This window comes from Anoplophora glabripennis, unplaced genomic scaffold (genome assembly GCF_000390285.2).
Source record: "Anoplophora glabripennis isolate ALB-LARVAE unplaced genomic scaffold, Agla_2.0 scaffold155, whole genome shotgun sequence".
In the NCBI taxonomy this organism is placed as follows: domain Eukaryota; kingdom Metazoa; phylum Arthropoda; class Insecta; order Coleoptera; family Cerambycidae; genus Anoplophora; species Anoplophora glabripennis.
In genome coordinates, this window is record NW_019416721.1 from 856886 (window position 1) to 880186 (window position 23301).

General features: G+C 34.3%; 1 protein-coding gene across 2 annotated transcripts; it reads left to right on the forward strand.

The window, feature by feature from the left end:
* Window positions 1-629: 629 nt before the first annotated feature.
* LOC108915378 (probable cytochrome P450 6a14) lies at window positions 630-19371 on the forward strand. Of its 2 annotated transcripts, none has more exons than XM_018721403.2 (8): window positions 630-728; window positions 7743-7963; window positions 8285-8428; window positions 8491-8676; window positions 9666-9998; window positions 14122-14355; window positions 14421-14672; window positions 19126-19371. In XM_018721403.2, the coding sequence occupies exons 2-8, from the start codon at window positions 7744-7746 to the stop codon at window positions 19287-19289; spliced, it is 1533 nt and encodes a 510-aa protein (XP_018576919.1). In that variant the 5' UTR covers window positions 630-728; window position 7743; the 3' UTR covers window positions 19290-19371. The 2 variants fall into 2 exon arrangements, with proteins under 2 accessions (XP_018576919.1, XP_018576916.1); XM_018721400.2 differs by having other exon boundaries at window positions 631-728; window positions 14119-14355.
* The last annotated feature ends 3930 nt before the right edge of the window (window positions 19372-23301 follow it).

The following is a 23301-nucleotide window of genomic DNA, read 5'->3' on the forward strand; positions in this document are numbered from 1 at the left end:
AATGTTTTTTCGTGATATTTAAGAAATTTAATTATGAATTAGGCCAGGAAAAATAGCTGGGAAATTTCGCCATTCCGCGACTTTTTGTTTCGGCAAGCTCAATTTATCACTATAGGTGCTAAATATTATAAATAAACTTCTTGTGTTTATAACTTTTGATCTAATCAATATTTTTTGACGCTCGAGGGCTAGTTTTGTAGGTCTTTTGAAGACGAAAAAAAGAGTACTTTACTGTTTTCTCGTGAAAATGAACGGAAAATAGTTATAAGCGAAAAACGTAATTTTACGTAAAAATCATACAATTAACCACCTTGTAAACAATCTTCCCCCCATTTTTATGACTGTGGAAACTATTATGTTGTTGTACATAATATGTATTTAACATCTATAGTGTCATGTATAAATTCAGCTTGCCGAAACAAAAAGTCGCGAAATAGTCATTTCCCAGATTATTTTCCTGGCCTATAGTACAAATGCCTAGAACCGACCCTGATCTGGCGTCGTGATTGATAAAGATCTGTTTGAACTTCAGTCAGATATGAAAGTGTTTGATAATAAATAAATATCCTTATCAATGTTATCATAGAAGCAAGTCTGCAATTCATTGTTACGTCTCCCGTGATTCATATTTGATTTTGAATATATACCAGAACAGCTCGGTTTTCGGCATTATTTTGGTTAAAAAGAAAAAAAAAAAAAATAGCAGCACTACTTCCTAGTAAGAAAAAGTGAGTACCTGCTTATTATGTGTTTGTTCCAGTTTGGTGTTCATTATCAGATTTTTTATGTCAGCGCAAATTATATTTGAAAAAACATTAAATTTAACACTTTTTTATTTTTTAAAATTATTTCCCTGATGTGTACAGGGTGGGCAAATAAGCGAGGTAAGCGGCTGTATCTCAGAAACTAATGATCGTAGAGAGCTACGGTAAAAAATTTTATAGGTAAAGTGGGCAAGGGAAAATGCTGGAAATTATTTTCAAGTTTCCAAGATGGCCGCCAGTGGGCGTTTCCACCATCTTGAATTACATAAAGTTACGTTTCTCGCGATTTTCCCCAATGAATGTAACAAAAAAGTATTTGCGTTTTAATGTTAACTTAAAGTCGAATATTTTTTGTAAAAACAATTTTTCTCTATCTTTCGAAATAAAGTGGTGGGGGGTATTTGAATGTTGTTTTAAATAAATGCCTGTAACTTCGAAACGGCTTAATGGATTTGGATAAATTTGGTATCATTGAAAAGAGCATTTCTTGGGCTTTTAGGTTTCTCGTAATCATGACAGTTGCGACCTACACGGCCGCCGATAGAGGGCGTTATTCGATATTATAACCAAAATATTGGATTTTCTCAAAAAATTTAAATGCGATGATATGACTTTTTTTAGACTAGAAAATAGACAAATGACCAACCAATAAGCCTGCGCAAACCGCATCTTAATATCTTTTTCCTAACTCAAATTATTAAAAAAAATACTAAACCAGGAAAATTCATATATCCCCATTTAAAAATGCATCGGTTGCTTTCGATAAGAAGGCAAGTAGTAGGCCATGGAAATAAAAGACAAACTCCTCTCTAAAATATTCACAAGAAATGTCAGTTTATTTAGTGCTGTGATTTTAAGTCGCACGTTTTCGTATTTATAAGCGATTTTCCTTTTAAATAAAGTTGTGGTCCTGAAAAGGACCGATTTTGAAAAAAGATTAATGCCTTCTGTGTTCAAATTGCCTTCCGTCATATTCCACACATTGTTCCAGTCTTTCTTGAGTCGACAGAACCGCAGCCTCGATTTCTACCGCTGATAGTTGACGAATTGAGTTTCGAATTCTGTTTTCCATATCCATTCGTGTTGTTGGTGGAGTTTGAAAAACAATGTCTTTTAAGCGTCCCCACAAGTAAAAATCAAGACATGTCAAGTCCGGAGATCTTGCCGGCCAAGGAAATAGGCTTCCCCTTCCTATCCAGCGTTCTCGAAAGGTCCCGTTAATATGGTTTCGGACATTAATTGAATAATGTGCCGGACAACCATCTAATTGCAGAAACATAGTTCTCCTAGTTTCGAGTGGCACATCTTCCAACAAAATTGGCAAGTCGTTGATCAAAAACTCTAAGAAGCGGTTACCAGTTAAAGCTTGATCAAAAAAATAAGGTCCAATAATTCTGTCCCCAATGATACCGCACCACACATTTAGGCTCCAGCGTCCCTGGTGCTGCACTTCTCTTAACCAATGCGGATTTTCAGCGGACCAATAATGCATATTATGACGGTTTACTCTACCATCACTACTAAAGGTAGCCTCGTCGGTCCAGAGAATTTCCGTTAAGAAATTTCTGTTTTCCTCAAGCATGCCTAGCATCCATTGACAATAATTTAATCTATTATCGAAATCTTGTTCATTTAGCGCCTGGTGCAAAACTATGTGGTAAGGATGTAATCTAAAAGTAAAAAACAACATATGCGTAAAAATAATATAATCAGAATAACACTGAATTGTGTATTTGAGAGTATGTGCTAAGATACTTGGAATAAGATAAAATTATTTACCTATAATCTTTCAAAATATTTCTAACAGTTGTTCGTGCTATTCCCAAGTCTAGAGACAATGTTCTAGTTCCTACATGTCTATCAAATTCTATGTAAGCCAAGACATTGATAATGTTTTCTTCGGTCCTTCCATTGCGACGCCTGCGACGTTTAGGACGACGAAAACTTCCAGTATCGCGTAATCGCTGTACCAAGCGCGGAAACATTCTTCTCCCGTAATGACGGCGATCTGGATACCGTGCCGCGTACTGTCTTGCAGCTATAGCTGCATTTTGAAAACACTCGAAATAAATCGCAATCATGTCAACGGCTTCATTATTTGTGAGAGGCATTTTGATTAAAAAGTACTCAAATTATACGCAATCAACAATATTAGGCTGCGTGTGACAAAAGTTTGACGTTACTTGGCAATATTTTTGTTAGGCGATTGTCGTGTCCATGGCCTACTACTTGCCTTCTTATCGAAAGCAACCGATGCATTTTTAAATGGGGATATATGAATTTTCCTGGTTTAGTATTTTTTTAAATAATTTGAGTTAGGAAAAAGATATTAAGATGCGGTTTGCGCAGGCTTATTGGTTGGTCATTTGTCTATTTTCTAGTCTAAAAAAAGTCATATCATCGCATTTAAATTTTTTGAGAAAATCCAATATTTTGGTTATAATATCGAATAACGCCCTCTATCGGCGGCCGTGTAGGTCGCAACTGTCATGATTACGAGAAACCTAAAAGCCCAAGAAATGCTCTTTTCAATGATACCAAATTTATCCAAATCCATTAAGCCGTTTCGAAGTTACAGGCATTTATTTAAAACAACATTCAAATACCCCCCACCACTTTATTTCGAAAGATAGAGAAAAATTGTTTTTACAAAAAATATTCGACTTTAAGTTAACATTAAAACGCAAATACTTTTTTGTTACATTCATTGGGGAAAATCGCGAGAAACGTAACTTTATGTAATTCAATATGGTGGAAACGCCCACTGGCGGCCATCTTGGAAACTTGAAAATAATTTCCAGCATTTTCCCTTGCCCACTTTACCTATAAAATTTTTTACCGTACCTCTCTACGATCACTAGTTTCTGAGATACAGCCGCTTACCTCGCTTATTTGCCCACCCTGTACAGTGTGTCCGAGATAAAAAGGACAGACAAACCTAGAGGCTTCATTTTTTCAATTTTTTATACTTTTTAAGAAAGAAGCAAATCACTGTTCGAGTCATCTCAACGAATTTTGTGTTTACTTTGACAATTTTTGTAATTCCTATTTAAATATAAGTAGTTCCTAATATTTGAACAGTGATAAGAACTATAAATAACTCTTTTGTCAAACATAAGATCTAACTCCCGAATCTTTTTTCATACCTTATTTGTTAAATTCGTTGATAAAACAATTTTCTTTTAAATATAATTGAAGTCTTTATCTGTCGCAATATTTCAGCGTCTTGATTGATTTGTTCCGCTATAAACCTAGGTTAGGATCTGAAACTAGATATCATATTAAAAGATAAGATAAACTTTGTAACTGTTTCATTAAATCAAAAATGATATACTTAAGTGTAGTTATCAATTTATATTTAATCAAAATTATTAAACGTTAAAGATTTTATCACGAGATAGTACCAAATACATAAATACTATATTTATTAATTTTTAGATATAATGCCAATTTAAATGAATTTTCACATTTGTTTCCAAACTGTACCACTAGACAGCACCAGTTTCACGGCAGGTATAACTAAATCCAGCAAAAAAGAAGAAAAAAGAAGCATCCTGAAACTTGAAGGTTCTAGTTTTGATATCTTGATATAAAATTTTTTGAGCAGCAAGGCAATTTTTTTTTCAAAACTGCCCACGAATATTTCAAATATTCAAATGTTGAAATTTAAAAGAAAATTTTGATTATTTTTTTTATTTCAAAATATTCAAAAAATTATACTGAATTATTTTCTGTTCAGTTTTGATGTGATTTTTTTCTTCGCATGCTGTATTTCATTGGGTTAAAATTAATTGCATAAATTTAAGTTGATACCCCCAAGTGAATCTTCATGCATTTTTTTACACGCATTGCTATACGATTTATTGATCCATTTTTTTCTAAAGTTACCTTTAAATAATTTTTTTTAAATTCAAATTTTCTTTAATAAAATTTTAAATTTTATTAACAATTTTTTTTCGACATTTGATAAGTATTAAATGTAGAATTGCGACAAAAATAACGCAAAAGATTTTGAAAAATTTGATTTTTTTTTTCAAAATTTTGAATTAATTTTTTTTTCGGTATTTGATGAGTATTTAAAGCGAAATTATGAGAAAAATAACGCAAAAATTTTTTTATTCATCTTAATCATGATTAATTGATGAAGAAGCTGCTCTTTTAATTTTTTATAAAACTTTGACGATTCTGGAAAGGAAAACGGCTCTGCCTATCAATTTAAAAATTCCTTATGGGCCTTATGTCCTTATGGGCATGTATTGAACTTAAAAAAAACCTACAAACATTTGTACTTTTCGCAATATTTGCATAGTAGTCGTCGATTTTCCAAAACAGCAGAAAGTTTTTTTTTTCTTAAATTTGACTAACAAATTTTTTTTTCGACATTTGACAAGTACTAAATCTGAAATTACGACAAAAATAATCCAAAAAATTTTGTAAATTTTGATTTATTTTTCAAAATTTTGAATTAATTTTTTATTTCGATATTTGATGAGTATTTAACGCGAAATTGTGAGAAAAATAACGCAAACAATTTTTTTCATCTTAATCACGGTTAATTGATGTTTAAAGAGCAATAAAGCTGCTCTTTTAATATTTTATAAAACTTTGACGATTAGGGAAAGGAAAACGGTTATACCGATCGATTTCAAAATTTACAGGCCTTATGCTCATAAGGTATTGAGCTTAAAAAAACCCTACAAACATTTGTACTTTTCGCAATATTCGCAAAGTAGTCGTCGATTTTCCAAATCAGCAGAAAAAGTCGTTTTTCTTCAGACGTCATATAAATGACAATTATAATACTATGAATTCAATTTTAATAATGAACATTTTATTTTTTTATATTTATTATTAATATTTATAGTAACTGAAGATTTGCTTCATTTAAGAATCCTCCACTTCTTGCGATATCAGTACTCATGATAATATTTCTAGGATCAATTGTTCCACATTCTCCGCAGACCTCGGTTGAAGAATTCTCTTAGCAATATTTATCTTGCTTTACTAAAAGATTTATCCCCCAAGACGGTATAAGTTTTATTCCTATTAGTTTTAGTGTTAGGAATTTTAATTAGTAGCAAAGATCCCATGTCTCCAATATCATCAATTGTCATCTTCACTAGTTCGTCGCAACGACATGCCTCAGATATACCAAATTTCAAAATTACCTGAAAAAATAAGAATTGGGTAGCACAATATGACACAAACAAATAGTTATTTATACCATAAAGGAGGTAAGTATTATTTACCAGCAATAGAGTCCGAGACTGGTAAATTATACTTAACTGCTGCGTGGTGTATAACATTTTATCTGCTCCCACAGTTCATTATGGTTCATGAAATAAAGATTAGGTTTTATTTTTGACATTTCTTAATCAATTCATATTGAAATTATTCGAAATCTTGCAAAGTCGCATGGGTTGTTTGGATTTTGTCGTTTCTAAGATATTTATAAACAAAGCTACATAAAAGTTGCAATTTTGCTGGTTCTGCATTATTATTTCTAAATGAGTGATTTTCAAATAGATAGTGCACCAAATGTTGCCTGCGAATTTTTATTGCCCCGAAAGTCGAAAGTGCGCTACTCGAGCACATCACACGAAATTTCAAAGAATGGTGCCAGAAAATACTGGTGTTTATATACACCTAAAAAGTCAAACGTTTTTACAAGAGAACAAGTCAACGATTTTCTCGTTCAGGCACCGGATAACAAGTATTTGCTAATGAAGGTAGTAACGGTCTTAGGCATTGCAGAAGCATGTCGTTCTGATGTGTTATGCAAACTGACTTTGGACAATATCAATTTCAAAAAGTTTGATGACGTTATTGTAATTACAATTCCAGATTCTAAAAATGGTATGTCACGTACGTTTACAATTATTTCTCGTCTGGGTTCTGTTTCTCACCTAGAAATTCTCAAGAAATATAATCAAGATTAGATTGGAAATTAAAACTGAAATTTCACGCTTTTTTATGCACTATCAGGCAGGTAGATGTTACAACCAACCAGTCGGCAAGAATACCTTTTCTATGATTCCTAATAAGATTGCACAGTTTTTGAAAGTAGAACATCCTGAAACATATACAGGCCATTCATTCCGAAGAACATCGGCGACGTTACTGGCTAATACATGAGTTGATGCATTAGAAATCAAAAGACATGGTGGGTGGAAATCAGCCACAATTGCAGAAAGTTATGTTGCTGACAGTTTAAGTAACGAAAATGAAATAACCAACACGATTCACTTCATCTCAGGTTCTAGTAATCTAGTAGTACGTCGCATCATGCTGTTTTAATGGATCAGTCAGATAATATTGAGCCTCCGGTAACTGAAATGGAGCGGTCAAATCATTTTGAGAAAAATGTGACAATTAGTAAACGCGAGAGCAATAATTATCCAGATTTTATAAATGTTACTAAATGTAATAACTGTACAATTACTACAAATATTCATTCATAATAATAATTAATAAAAAGTAATGTTCGTCAAATATTTCTATTTAGGTATTTGTTCATAAAATATGCATTTATAACTCGAAATCGCTTTTTTCCTTAGGGAGGTAAGATACTTCGCTTACGTTCCATTGGCCAGATACTTTTCATCTGAAGCATCAGACAAAAATGTATGGAACTGTTCCCTTAACAAGACTCCCGATTTCTTTGGTTAATAACCCTCTAGTCACTAAAAGAATTTGGCAATTTTTCTGTTCCCTTAATTTGTTCGCTGAGTGTACTTGGTGAAGACTTATTGGCAACGCTTTTTTTCAATATCTACTAATCTGTATCATATTTGATATATGTTTTGGGCTGTTGATGATTCTTATTTATACAGCGTTAAAACCAAACCTGTTTCGTGGAAACTACTTTTGTATTTATTTAAAAAAATATTTTGGGAACTAAAAATAGTTAAGGAAATTATATTACAATAACGAAGTAAAAAAAATATCAGTTTATGTTTCACCTTCATTTCTTTTCAGGATGATTTCGTGCTTAGTTACAACTTTGTTGAACGCGCTAGGCGTAGTGGCAGCTCTGCTGGCCGTAGTCTACGCTTACTTCAAGTGGACCTACCAGTACTGGAAGAGCAAAAATGTGCCTCACGTCGAACCCACCATACCTTTCGGTAACACAGGCAATCCTTTCACCCAACCAAGAGGCCAAAATATTGCTAATATGTACCACATGGCTAAAGAAAAAGGTGGGTGAATCACAAAACCACTCTCCGAAAATTTACGGGGTTTCCAGAATAATGTGCTACACATTTTGGGGGTAGTAGATTATTAAAAAAAGAGCTACCTATGAGTTTATATTCTTTTTCAAGATGCTGGAGCGTTAAAACTAAATCAGCCCCAAATCCAAACTTTACAACAAGTATAAACAAAATTAGAGAAATATACGGTTGTTGTTGCCACTGTAGATTCGCAATTAGAAATAAACGTGACAATTAACAATTAACATAAAGCATAGGACGCCACACTTATGTTTTGGCTATACTTACTACAGCAAATTTTATCTTTAGGTTGGAAGTACTGTGGACTGTACACGCTATTGTCTCCCATCTTCTTGGTAGTAGACATAGACTTAGTTAAGACCATTCTAACGAAAGACTTCCAGTATTTCACAGACAGAGGACAATACACAAACGAGAAAGATGATCCCGTGGGTAAGATAGATCCCTGCCAGAAAAATTACCAGAGTTTTAATAATGAATAACCCTTTTTGCAGGATGCCACCTATTCGCTCTTGGTGGTTCCAAATGGAGGAACATGAGAACAAAATTAACGCCCACTTTCACGTCTGGTAAGCTGAAGGCGATGTTCCAGACGCTGGTGGACTGCGGATTGGTTCTTGAGGAGTACATTGAAGAAAATATTAAACCGGAAGAATCAGTGGACATCAAGGAGGTTTTGGGTAGGCATTTTTTTCTATTAACGTGCTATGCATTCTATGTCCTCGTGTTCTACAAAACAGACAGGATTATTTATTCTCTTTCAGGTCGTAGTCTTCCCTTCTTCCTCTATTTTTCCTCCTTTATGTTGACTTTTATGTGGTTTAATTCCTGACATCTATAACATTTTACTGTCCTTAACTCTTTCCCTGACCATAGTCCGTATCCATCCCATTCTTTTATCTCTTTTTCTATGCTAAACTATCCTTCTCTTCCACTGCTACTTCTACTGTAGCTTTTTGAGTTCCTCCACATGTCAATTTAATCGATGCTACCTTGAAGTACCTATTCTTCCTTTAGATCCCCTTCTTTCCAAAGAACTTCATCAACCTCTTTTTTTGTGCAGGTCTCATCCGTAGACTGTTTCTTATAACCTTATAACTCTGACATCAACTGTTCTCATCCTTGCTTCCTTATCCACTCCCGTTAACACTGCTTTAGGTTTCGTGCGTTCTTCTTTTAATTCTCTAACGTCTCCAGTTTCTCAAGCCACCTCATTAATCTCCAAATCCAAATTCCTTCAAAGTGAATCTCTCTGAACCAACTCCTGGACATTCTTAGTCACAATTGGCAACGTTAAGATTACTAGTTGCTTCCTTAATCTCAGTCTTGGTGTTACGTTCATTTGCATACTCTAAAATTATGCCACACTTTTTATTTATTTTTGTTGTTTGACGAACCGTAATGGTCAATTTCTCCTTCCCGCATCTCTACTTCGTGGTCGAAAAAACTAATATTGGGTGAGTTGGTGCCGATTGAGTCCTCTTCCCTTTCGAGCATGGCCAACCTCTTTAACCTCGTTTCAGGTGCTCTTACGAATCTATTAAGCACTACTTTAGGATTAGAATAATTCTCTCGGTTTTCACTCACCCCTTGCCACCCGCAGTATCCCGAGTACCAACATTGCCTTAATTAAGACAACAACGAAATACAACTTTTACTTACTTTCTAGCCTGTTTCTCCACCGACGTCATAGGGTCCTGCGCATTTGGCCTTGACTGTAACAGCTTTAAGGAGCCCAACTCGGCGTTTAGGCGCTATGGGAATACGATTTTCACCATCGACAAGCTGGTGGCCCTCAAAGTACTATTCTGTGGGACTTTTCCTACTCTTGCTCGTATGTTGGGAGTACGGCAAGTTTCAAGAGATACCGCAGACTTCTTCACCAAGGTAGTGGAGGATACTGTGTCGTATCGCGAGAAGAACAACGTGGTTAGAAAGGATTTCCTGCAGTTGCTTATGGATATCAGGAATACAAAGGATGGGCAGGAGAATGGGAACGGTGGTAAGCTCTTATGCAAACCTTGTAGTAAATAAATTGCTTTTCCTATAAACCAGGGATGCACAGACTTATAGGGAACAGGGGCCACTCGGGAAAAATATAAGGACGGGCCACTACAAACAATATTTATTGACACAATTTTTTTTATTTTTAAATAGTATGAAATACAATGATAAAAATAAAATAACCTTCAAAAATGTTTGTTGTAATAATTATGTAATCATTACAATGTAATATTTCATGTTTTATTATTTTGATGCATGACATTGCATTGAACTAACAAGTTTTTTTATATTTGGCTCCACATTACTTGTAGCCACACGTATAATTGCTTCCAAATTTTCATTTGCCAGACGGTTTCGGTTTTTCGTTTTGTTAAGTTTCATCACTGAAAACGTTTGTTCACAAATATACGTCGATCCAAATAAGCTTGCGCATTTCAATGCATTTATTCGCAACTCTTTATAAGCGTTTTTATCAACGCAACGGTAGAAGTTGAGTAAATTACCTTCATTAAATTTGTTTCTTAAATTATCATCATTTTGCATGTCTATTAATTCCAGCTGCATTAATTCCGGCGCATTTTCGGGTGAAATGTTGAAAGGATTGCTGAAAATGTCCAATAGCGGTTTAACTTTTTTGAAGTCTACAAAACGATTTTCAAAAGCTTGTATCAAAATATCAATTTTTTCAACATGAGCGAAATTGACGTCAGTTTTATTGAACTTCTCCTTAATTTTTTTTTGTAGTTCGGAAAATGGCCGTAATTGGCTGAATTGATTTGTGTCCTGAAAAGACTCAATTTGCATTGAAAGGACGAAACATGAAAGTATAGCTGCGAAATCAATTGATCTTTGCCTTGGAGTCGCGTATTTAAGACATTCAAGTGATTTGTGATGTCTACAAGAAACGCTAAGTCACACAGCCAATCAGGGTTGTCGAGTTCGGGGACGTCGTTTTTCTTTTCCGCCAGAAATAGTTGGATTTCTTCAATCAAGTTAAGAAATCGCTGTAGTGTCAACCCACGACTTAGCCACCTTACTTCAGTGTAAAACAGGAGATCACCATATTCGCTTTCAATATCCTCGAGAAATTGTTTGAATTGTCGGTGATTGAGACCTCGTGATTTTATAAAGTTTACGGTAGGTACTACAACTTTCATAACATTTTCAAATCCCAATAATTTTGAACAGAGGGCCTCTTGATGTATAATACAATGAAACTGCATTAATTCTTTGGTATTTATGTTTTTAGTTTGTAAATATGTTCTTAACAGTTACTATCCCAGATGTACTTCCAACCATTGAATGTGCTCCGTCAGTTGTAATTCCAGATATTTTCGTTAAATCCAAATCCATTATAGAACATTTTTCTAGAAGAGCTTTGAGCATGTCACTTCCCCTGGTTTGACTTGTCAAAGAACTCATACCAATCAGTTCTTCACTCACTTCAAAATTTTGCGTTACACCTCGTAAAAATATTAATAGTTGAGCAGTTGAACTTATATCTGTAGATTCGTCGAGCGCTATAGAAAAATACTCAAAACTTCTCGATTTCGTAGCTAATTGCTCTTCTATATTATCTGCTAATGCGGTAATTCTTCTTTGAACAGTCATCCGATTTAACTGAATTTTTTCAAACTTCTTTACATTTTCCGGACAAATTTTTTTTGCGGCGATATCCAAACATTGCTTAACAAACTCACCCTATTTAAAAGGCCGACAAGTTTTCGCTATTATTCGAGATATTTCAAAGCTAACTTCAGTGGCTGTTTCAGCATCTTGAATTGGTTTTGTAAACATAGATTGCTGGCCTATTAGTTTCCGCTGTAAAGTGGAAATTCTTTGCGTTCGATTTTCACCAGTTAATTTGGTAAAAGTTGGATGCTGGGTTTCATAGTGCCTTTTCACATTATATTCCTTCGGAATAGAAACACTACTCTTGCATATTAAACAGACAATTTTGTTATGCGATGAAATAAAAAAGTATTTTTCAGTCCAAATATGAAACTGTCGATTTTCATCTTCAACCTTACGACTACCTTTCTTACTAGGGCCTGGTTTATCCATATCAAAATTAATATTATATGTCACAGTCGGTAAAAGCCAAGTTCGAACGACGAAATATTTACGCGTCACAGATTACAGTTCTCAAATAGTATAACGTTGGCTTATCCGTAGTCAAAACTTAACTGCCCCGGTAGCCGGCGATGCGTCGTATTTATACAAGTTACCAAACATCGAAAACCATCCACTTTGTTCGGGGATCAACGTGTTTCGCGAATCTGTAATCTAGTTGATGCGACAGATTTCTAGTCTCGTAATAATATGCTTGGACCGGAGCGCGGCGAGTAGAATACTTTTAAAATTCGTTGGCGGGCCGCATAAACATCGACAGCGGGCCGCGGTATGTGCATTCCTGCTATAAACGCACATACTTTTCTAATGCACTTGCCAAACTACCGTTGAAAGAAATAAAAATAAGAACGCGTTATAAAAAATGTATAGCTAAAAACAGAATGCAAACAGAAGAAAACCATGCTCTTTTGTTGAGAAAGAAACGGTTCGGTTGGAAAATTTGTAGAATCTAATTTAATCAAAGTCAAAATTGTCAGTCAAACAGCAATTTAAGCAAGCTATGAAGTTTTGGAAAAAATTTTTCGATTTTTCAAGATGTTGCACAGCCTCAAATAAAGCTGCTTGAAAATTTTTTTCACATAGAAAAGACCGCTCATCCTTTCAAATAGTTTTTGAAAAGTTGAAATCGGTTGATTAGGACGGCACAGTAAATTTTTAAAGTTAACACTTTTTTTTATTTTTAAACAATTAGATTATATTTATCAATTTGCAATCCAGTTTTTTTCAAAAATTATAATTTTAAGGTACTATTTTTTCTTAATTTTATCTGTATTTAACAAAAAAATAAATTTCCAAATAATTTTTTTAAAGATTTGTTTAAATAAAAATCCTCTACTTTAGTTTTCTTCGAATTAAAAAAAAAATCGTTGTAAGTTGATTAGAAGCTGAGATAATTTTTTTTTATTTATTTACTCGCAGTGACCTTAATTATTAATATTAAGAGCCGAAATTTAGAAAGAGTATACATTAAAAGCTATATTTTCATGTCCTACATTAACATTAAGGTGAATTCAACTATTTAATTTCGAAAAAGAAGATAACGGCGATGCGTTCTATTACTTAGTCTAACGAACGAATGGGGAAGACGAGGCTTAGCATGCGCGCTTAACGATGTAATAAATATTAAAATTTTTTCAGTCATTTTTAAACAAATTAAATTTGAAAAATTAAATTATCAGTAAATGCATATGTCAATACAACTATTTAGGTACAAAAACAACTAATGATCGAAACCTTACAACGCCTGTGAGCTTGGGAAAAATGAATTGAAAATAGCATCTTCTTACATAACAAATTCCGCCAACGATTTACCACTTATTAAGGGTGCAAAAACGCCTCAAAAATCGTGAATTACAAGTATCTGCGATGAAAATTGCATTAATTATTAGCAATTGAAAAAAGCGGACAATTTCGACCATTTTTGAGCTCTTGCGCATAAACAAATTATCGAAATTTAATCGGACTTGTCTTATTTTACAGATTTATTTAATACCTACCTTTTTTGTATAAACCTTTTTTCTCTATGAATAACAGTTTTTTTACGCGAGTCAAAAAACCACTTTTCCATAATTTTGACCATTGTTTTAACAAAGTTTCCCAACTAGTCTCGAGTTGATTTTTTGATATTTTGTTTATAACACGTTTCTGAACAATATTCCGCAGAGAAACTTCTAATAGTATTTTTTCCCGAAAAAAAGCTATAATGACTGGCCTAAAAGCTTTTTTCCTCTTCAATATTCTTCCAAAATGCATAGATTTCAAGATATAAGTAAAAAACTCAGACAAAATAGGTATTTTTTAAAATTTTTTAAACATTTTTGCAATTTTGAAAATGTTCCGGACCTCGCCCAGATCTAGGGATCTACACTTTTATTATGCGAGTTGTACTGAAGGTAATCCAGAAAAAAATTGCTTGCCCCCTCTCACATCCACCTCAAAACAGATCCGCTGTGGTCTACTACCACAATTTGACTTTATAATTTCAGCAGGTGATGGCAACTCTTTGACGCTGAACGAAATGGTGGCGCAAAGTTTCGTATTCTTCGTAGCAGGCTTCGAAACCAGCTCCACCACCATGACTTTCGCCCTATTCGAGTTGGCCACGAACCCAGACATGCAGGAGAGACTCAGGGATGAAATCAATGAAGTTCTGGCCAGGCACGAAGGCAAGGTCACCTACGATTCGCTGAGCGAGATGAAGTACCTGGGACAAGTTATAGATGGTACGTATTAACAAAAAAACACTAACTTTTTATTCACTCCTTATACATATTTTCACTCATTTCAGAGACTCTGAGGGTTCATTCGCCAGCCCGGCTTTTGCGTAGAGTTTGCAACACCGACTACAAGGTGCCTGGGGAAGATCTGGTCATAGAAAAAGGTACCAGCGTAATCGTTTCCGTAAGAGGCATACATTACGACGAGGAGTTTTGGGAGAATCCTAAAGAATTCGACCCAGAGCGGTTCAGCGAGGAGAAGAAGAAGAACATGAACCAGTACACTCACTTGCCTTTTGGTCAAGGCCCCAGGATGTGTATCGGTAAGGTGTTACTCTAAGAATTAATTAATGTGTAGAAAAAATTGACCAAAGTCAAAAGTGCTGTAGGTGGTTGGTACTTTCTGTGAAATTATTTTTTCTTGTTAATGAATATTAACTTTAATCGCACTGACGATGTCCAATAAGCAATAAATTGTAACGTATATACAGGGTGTTCCACCTAAGGGGGATTCTGCTCTAACTCTGTAACTGTCAAATTTACAAAAAAAATGGTTTTAATATCTCTATTTCTCTATCTTGTCATCTGTGAGCAAAACGTGTACGTTATTCAGACTCGGAAATACTGAGACCTACATTTTATAATCTTACGAGTTGAAAAACTTTTTTTTTTCAAATGGAATGACCCTTATTAATTGTCATGATTGAATACCCTCCCGACTGATATAAGGTTGTCCATACTTATCTCTAACAGTTTTCCAGAAAAATCAGGTTCTTTTCTCCGAAAAAGCTATGTAACAGCGTCAAGAAGGCCTTGCAATTGTATTAGTACAACGTCGATATATTGGATTTTACAAAAGCACAGCACATCACATTCTTATCGCATCGAATTACACCAAGAGTTACTAAAAGTAGACTTTCAGCGGATTCTGGAGTTTTATCAGTGAGCACTTGGGATGTTAAATCAAGATGATGATTTTCTTAAACGGGTCATGTTTTCCCATGAGACCACTTTTCATGAAAATGTGTTAGGTTTATTTCTTACTGTACTCTGTACACACACAAAAACAACGTTTTACTTTTTGCCTCGCTTTATTTTCGCTCACACTCTTATAACATCATAAACAACATAACCATATATTCTTCTTCTTCTCCTTGTATATATTTTTTGACCTACTATCTAACGAGCGGTCAAATAAAAACGTGGTCGAAGTTGGCTCTGACACATTGGACGTAGGGAGTAGCTTATAGCGACCAACTTAACCTCATTTCTCAACGAGCTGTATAGCAGCTGTGAGTTTCAATAACGTTAATGACTATATAACTTTATTTTAAAGAATAATCGTGATAACAATAACAAACAATTAAAGGAGCTGCGGAAAGTGTCCCCCTCCTTGTTATAACAATAAATTAAAGCAGCTGCTGAAAGTGTCCCCCTCCTTGTTCCAAGCACTTTTCACACCTGTTCCTCAAAGAACTAAAGACATTTTCTAAGATGCTCGGGGTATTGTTAATTTCACGAATCTTGTCTATAAGTCGAGCCTGCAGATGGTTTAAATCAGGAATAGGCAGTTCAAAAATAGTGTTTAAGGTAAGGCCACAAAAAGAAATCACACGGCGTAATATCACATGACCTCGGTGGAAATTCATGTTCAGCATTGAGACTTATTAGTCGATTTTGGAAAACTTCCCTCAACATATTCATCGTCTCGCCTGCCGTATGTGCCCTTGCGCCATCTTGTTGAAAGTAAAAGTTTGTAATTTCGTTTTCTTCCAGCTGGTTAACAAAAAGAGCGATAATTTCTTCTCTATACCTTTGCGCAGTAAGAGTACCATTAAAGAAAATAGGTCCATAAATCCTCCTTCGATTGAGAGCACACCAAACTCCAATTTTTTGAGCGTGTAGAGGGCCCTCGACAAAAAAGTTATCTGGTTTTTCAGAAGACCACATTCTCATATTCTGTGAGTTTACGTAACCACTTAAATGAAACCAGGCTTCATCAGAAAAAAAGGTGATATTATGAAGTTCACCGTAGTTGTTTAAAAACCATTCACAAAATACAGCCCGTCGCGGAAAAACAACTTCATGAAGTTCTGGCTGACAAGTTAAACGATAGGAGAACAAACGCAAATCTTTTTTTAACACTGTGTGGCAGGTACCGACTGATACTCCCACCATTTGTGATAAAACACGTACAGAAGTTCTTGGCGCATTTTCCATTATTTGTTGTACATTTTCTTTTAATTCTTCAGTCCGCTTTTTAGGTCGGCCGCTTCCTTCTTTTCTTGTTACACTGCCCGTTTCACGAAAAACATTAACACAACGCTGAACTGCACTTTGAAAAATTTTGTACTCAACAACGCCGGGAAATTGATTTTGAAATTCTATGAAACATTCCTCAATAGAATACTTCCATATTCCATCAATCTTGCGTCCATTTCTAAAGTAGGACTCTATGATAAACACTTTTTGTTCTTGAGAAAACACCATTTTAAACGCTTTTTAAAACGAAAATATTCAAATTGATAGCGGCGATATAGCGCTTTGACAGATGACGTTTAAGTTCATTTGCTATACGCTACGCCCTACGTCCAAATTTTCAGAACCAACTTGACCACGTTTTTATTTGAACGCTCGTTACAAACAAAAAATAAATAATTGCCTACAAATGGTTTAGTTAATAGTCATAATTGCCATTGTTATGACACAGTAAATCCTCACCAATTCCGGACAACTCATAGCCAACGATGGTTTTTGAACGTGTGGAGGGGCAATTTTGGCAACCCATGTCATTGGACCATTCTTTTTTGACCAGCATCTAACTGGAGCAGTTTATTTAAACTTTTTAACAAACACTCTAGAAGATTTGTTAGGCGACATTCCTTTAGCTACACTTCGAAGAATGTGGATGCAACATGATGGTGCTCCACCTCACGATATCGCTGCGGTTCGTCAGTTTTTACACGAAACTTTTCCCAACAGATGGATTGGGTGTGGGGGACCAGTGACTTGGCCTTCAAGTAGCACTTCAAGAAATTACGCCAGACATGCTGACCAATGTTGAACAGTCTTTTAAGGACTGAATTCGTTTGTGTATTAATCAAAATGTAGGACACTTCGAGCAATTGATGTAAATCAGCGGCCTAAGTATTCTTTTCCTTGTTGTGTTCCGAGTTTCAGTTTGTTTCGTTTTGCGTTTTGTTTTAGTTGGTAGTGGTTTACTTTTGTTTGTCAAACCACTTCTTAAACATGCCAGTAAGTATTGACACTGTCAGTTCCAGGCCTGATAAATTGTGAGAGAAAAGTGGTTTTGCAAGGCCTTCTTGACGCTGTTACATAGCTTCTATTTCGGACTTTAGAAAAGAACCTGATCTTTCTGGAAAACTGTTAAAGACAAGTATGGACAATCTTATACCAGTCGAAAGGGCATTCAATTTTGCATTTACCCATGACAATTAATATGGGTCATTTCATTTGAAAAAAAAAAAAGTTTTTCAACTCATAAATTATTAAATGGTGGTCTTAGTATTTCCGAGTCTGAATAAGGTACACGTTTTGCTCACAGATCACAAGATAGAGTAATTTATGCCAAAACGAACTGTGAAAACTGTAGGATTTTAACTTTTGCAGTTTAGACTCTATCTAGCCTCATTTAGAGAACTGAAATTGTGATTTTTTTCAAAAACAACTGAATATCTCGAAAACGGTAAGTTTTAAACACCATGTACATTTAACAAACTCTACCTAATTTTAACCAAGGAATTCAAAAATGCAGTAATATACAGGGTGTTTCATTTAAAATAACAAAGTTATGTAGCGCCCACGCGAAGTGTAACACCCTGTAAAGCTAAAAATATTTTCTTTACATTACCCACATGATTCCAGGCAACTTTTATTAAAATCATTTTTTTTATAAATTTTACAGTTGCAGAGTTACAGAAGAATCCCCCTTAGGTGGAACACCCTGTATAATTGAGAATGACGACCTTCTAATTAACCCATCCTAACCTAACACAGTGATAAGCAGTGTGTAATTGTAATAGGTTGCCGAATTGCTTATTTATTTCAGGTATTCAGTAATTAGTCATCACTACAAGGTTATTAATGTAAGACGAAACTTTTTACGCCCTCATTGAACCACTGCGATGAAGGTGGTATCATTTGTCACACATATCTACCCCGAAAACGTTCTACATACAAGCTAATTTCGTCTTGTTTCACCTTAAAATAGAACAATGAGAATTAATTTTGCATTGCTATACCCATATGCCATTTTGAATACTTAAAACTGATGTAAACAATAATCCACGGTAATAAGAGCACTCTGAAAACCCCAGTAATAGTGAATAAATAAGCATTTGCAATATTAAATCGGCTAGAGCTTTTTGGATGAGCACACAAAAAACTTGAGATACATTAAAAAAACAGGATGGTCATCTAGCCAGAATTTATTTTTATCTAAAAAACAGTAAGTACTAACAAATCCAAATTGGGTATGTCTTAACTATTCACTACAACCATCAGTGGCGTAATATAGTTTTTGGGTAACTTGAGAGCCAACTTACACAATTTTTGCAAATCTCAGAATCCTTCCTTGTTTTCCTTTCGTTATCAAGAAACTCAATTGCTGTATAATCTATTGACAATTGAATTTCATCAAGGGTGATAACTGAACTTATGTCCATGAAGGTAGTTATTTTCTTAAATCTATGAATGTACTTTATACGCAAATTGCTGTGTCACTTTTGTGGTACCTACTAAGACCTAATATTTCAGGAGAAAGATTCGGCGTGATGCAAACCAAGGTAGGTCTGACATGCCTTTTGAGGAAGTTCAGGGTGAAGCTGGATAAGAAGACGAAACTGCCACTGAAGATGTCATCAAGAACCCTTGTCAACTCCGCGGAAGGTGGCATTTGGTTGAATCTGGAAAAAATATAGGCTTCCATATTATTAAATATTCGGGCTTTGTTTATAATACGAAAAAATTTGTTATAAATATGTGAATTATATTAATTTTAAGTTTCAGTATGTTTCTTTTCTAAAACCTTGGCTTAGCTTTGAAGAAATCTTCCTGAATCAAATTTCCCGAACTAGTAAAAAATGTGTACCTTCGACTTTACATGGTGTCGCATGTATAATCTATAAAAATTAAACTACACCTTCCTAACGATATTTGTAATAGAAAAGTTTTATACGAAAAAGTTCTACTTCTGCTAGTTGCCAACTGCGTGCACTAAACAAACTCTATTAAAATATGGAACAAACTGAAATAAAACTTACCATTTCTAGAGAAAATGTTGCAATTGATCCCCATTTGGATACAGGCATGGTACCAACGCACCCAATTTTGGCGAATATTTTCCCAAACTCCGGGTATTCCCCTAATTGTGTCAGCAGCTTCAAGTATACGGTTTCGCAATTATTCCACCGTAGCAATTGCAAAATCACATTCGTTGATCACAATCCGGGGGTAAAATCTGTTGAACTGGTTGCAGATGATAGGGGTGCAACAGCTGGCGCTTAAGATACGATGTATGGTACGAGATGAGGTTCCTATTTGCTATGCGAGTCGTCGAGTACTAATTGTGGGGTTTTCGTCGAGATTTTCCAACACTGCATCTTCAATATGCTGACTACGTCCTTCTCCTCGAGGAATAACACTTCCCGTATCTCGCAGTCGCTGAGCGCACTGTAGGATTGTATATGCACATGGGGGGGTGACGTTGTGGCCATCGTTCCCGGTACAACCTAGTCGCCGCGAGCGCAATTTCTCCGGCTGCACCATACACTAACACCATATAGACACGTTCGGAAATAGTAAACGCATTGTTTTTTCGGTTCATTGTTAAACTAGTTTGCGCACAAACTAAAAAATTAAGCAAAGTAAGAAATAAGAATCTCGTTTTTAATGTAATCGGCACGCTATTCTTATTTTTTACTTCTTTATAAAAATTACACTGTCACTATCGTGGAATTACAAAATAAAAACTTTTGTCTGGAATCTTTCACTTTTTAACACTGATGGGTCGATGGACGATGCTTAATATTTAATAATTAAGTGAATAATGAATTCAATACAAATACAAAATCAGTTGACTGCACAAATTTTTTGACAATGTAACCTAACCTTCTTTTAGTATTACTAGTATTAGATTATACCGACTTAAATTATAAGGTTGCATCTCGGGTCGCATAAAAACATTTCCAAAGTTTTTAATAAATGACACAGGGTCGGCCTTCGTTTTCGTTGAATAAATGAACTTTGGTTTACAAAAAAACGCGAAGATAGAACTTTTTCGTATATGAGTTTTCTATTATAAATATCATCAGGAAGCTGTAGTTTAATTGTTATAGATTATACACGACACACCCTGTATACAGGGTGTTCAAAAATAAGAGAATGCTTGATCGGTTATTGCCAGGGTCGAAGTAAGGCTATTTAGTTTTACTAAAATAATCTGTATTATTGTAACAATTTTCCTTGTTATTGTTACAATATCACATGCAAAATTTAATAAAAATTATTTATTGTTTGATAACACAATTTTACTTCTTTAAGTCGACGTTTTACTAGAAAAGAGGGCACCTTCTTACTGTGAATAGATATATTTTTTCTAGAATCTCTCTAGTAACAGTCCAAATCTCTCAATTGGCTTCGGTTTTCGAGATATTCTAACCTAAAAGTGTCAAAATTGCGATTTTTTTGACATATTTGAGGTTATGTGCATGGAAAGATAATTTTTTTTGCTAAAACCATTAATGGGGTCTTAAAGCACCATAGTTACTCCTACCCACAAGCATGTAAAGCCTTAACTGAGTTTCCAGACTTGAGGTTTAGGGTTATAGGTTTGTGGGTTTATAGGCTCACTGATTTAAGAGTTAAGAGTTTATATGCTTGAGAGATTATGAGTTTAGAGTTTATAGGTTTGGAGTTTATAGGTTAAGGGTTATGGGTTGGGTTTATGGCTTATAGTCCATGCATTCTGTCACGGGTTAATGTTAAATTTGCAGAAATTATTACCTGGACAAAAAAAATATGACCGTATAGAAAATTAAATTTTAAATTGAGTTTCTTGTTCTTTAAACTCGATCCAATATGGCGAACATGGTTACAAAAAATCGCAAAGTTGAAAAAACGGTTTTTCTAAAATAACTAAAAAAATATAGTACGGATTGAAAAATTTTAAATGAGAAAGTTGTAGGTTTTAAAAAGATCTATAGACTGATTTTTTGAAAGTATCGATTGCTTTGTTACTTTTCGAGATATATCGAAAAAACCGTTAAAAATCTTCTCATTTCTCTTCTTCTATAACTCGTTTACATTTACGTGCCCATATTTGCTATTTACTGCAAGCATAGCCCGCGGCAAGCCAAAAAAGTACATTTTTGAAAAATTAAAAAATATTAATTATTTTTCGAGATATATCGATTTTTTGAAAAAAAGGCGCTCTCGAAAATTGGCTAGATCTTCTCAGCGGATAGCCCTACAGTAACGATTTTCGGTTTATTTTCTTCGTAAAGAGTTATATTATCATGCTGTTAAAAAATGTTGACGATTTTATTAATTTTAAGGATCAAAAAATGACTGAAAAAGTTGCACTTTTTTTGGGTATGTTTTTTTCAAATAACTATTTCAATTTTTATTATTTTTTTGTACTTAATCTGGGGTAGCTAAATACGAATATTATAGCATTTTCGCCTTAGAAGCAGAATAGACCCGTAAATGTTTAGTTTTCTTTCTTTAAAAGTCATTTTCATAAAATAAAAATTGAAATAGTAATTTGAAAAAAACATACCCAAAAAAGTGCAACTTATTCAAAGTCATTTTTTGATCCTTAAAATTAATAAAATCGTCAACATTTTTTAACAGCATGATAATATAACTCTTTACGAAGAAAATAAACCGAAAATCGTTACTGTAGGGCTATCCGCTGAGAAGATCTAGCCAATTTTCGAGAGCGCCTTTTTTTCAAAAAATCGATATATCTCGAAAAATAATTAATATTTTTAAATTTTTCAAAAATGTACTTTTTTGGCTTGCCGCGGGCTATGCTTGCAGTAAATAGCAAATATGGGCACGTAAATGTAAACGAGTTATAGAAGAAGAGAAAAGAGAAGATTTTTAACGGTTTTTTCGATATATCTCGAAAAGTAACAAAGCAATCGATACTTTCAAAAAATCAGTCGATAGATCTTTTTAAAACCTACAACTTTCTCATTTAAAATTTTTCAATCCGTGCTATATTTTTTTAGTTATTTTAGAAAAACCGTTTTTTTCAACTTTGCGATTTTTTTTAACCATGTTCGCCATATTGGATCGAGTTTAAAGAACAAAAAACTCAACTTAAAATTTAATTATCTATACGGTCATATTTTTTTTGTCCAGGTAATAATTTCTGTAAGCATTTCTCTATAATGCTTGGACTATTATGAGTTCGATATTGAGCCTATTAGCCTCTTTTGCGTGTAAATGTATGTCCAGATTGAAAATGCGGAAAATATAGGCCATATATCGACTTTTTAGATATATTTTTAAGTTTATCCTTCAAAAAAGTACATTCTGGTTTCTGAGTTAAAGGGTCGGCCAAATTTTGTCGGCCTGTGTTATAATTAACTCATTTGTTAATAGTTTTAAGCATTCTGCCAGGTGTAATCATGTGTAACTTGTACAATTGTCTAAAACCCTTGCCATAAATTCACTTGAAATACGTATAAAATGTCCTCCCCTTAAAGGGATACAGGACATCATAAACATTGCAATATTAACGCTTTATATCTTTTCTAACAGTTCCAAAACTGTTACAACTGGGTTTGAGGGTTACATATGTTTGTCATGATGACTTTTATTTCGAATAGAATACGAACTAACGTATTAAAAATGATCCCTGGGATTTGTATAAATTAAACAAGTTACACATTTTCTGATAAGAAATATAATTAATTGCGAATA

What these genes read in the sequence shown, in the direction of transcription:
- LOC108915378 (XM_018721400.2), top strand. Translation starts at nt 7,744, where the DNA reads ATGATTTCGTGCTTAGTTACAACTTTGTTGAACGCGCTAGGCGTAGTG. An exon ending in GGACATCAAGGAGGTTTTGG is followed by an intron (nt 8,677 to 9,665) that starts GTAGGCATTTTT and finishes CTTACTTTCTAG; the next exon opens with CCTGTTTCTCCACCGACGTC. An exon ending in CCTGGGACAAGTTATAGATG is followed by an intron (nt 14,356 to 14,420) that starts GTACGTATTAAC and finishes CACTCATTTCAG; the next exon opens with AGACTCTGAGGGTTCATTCG.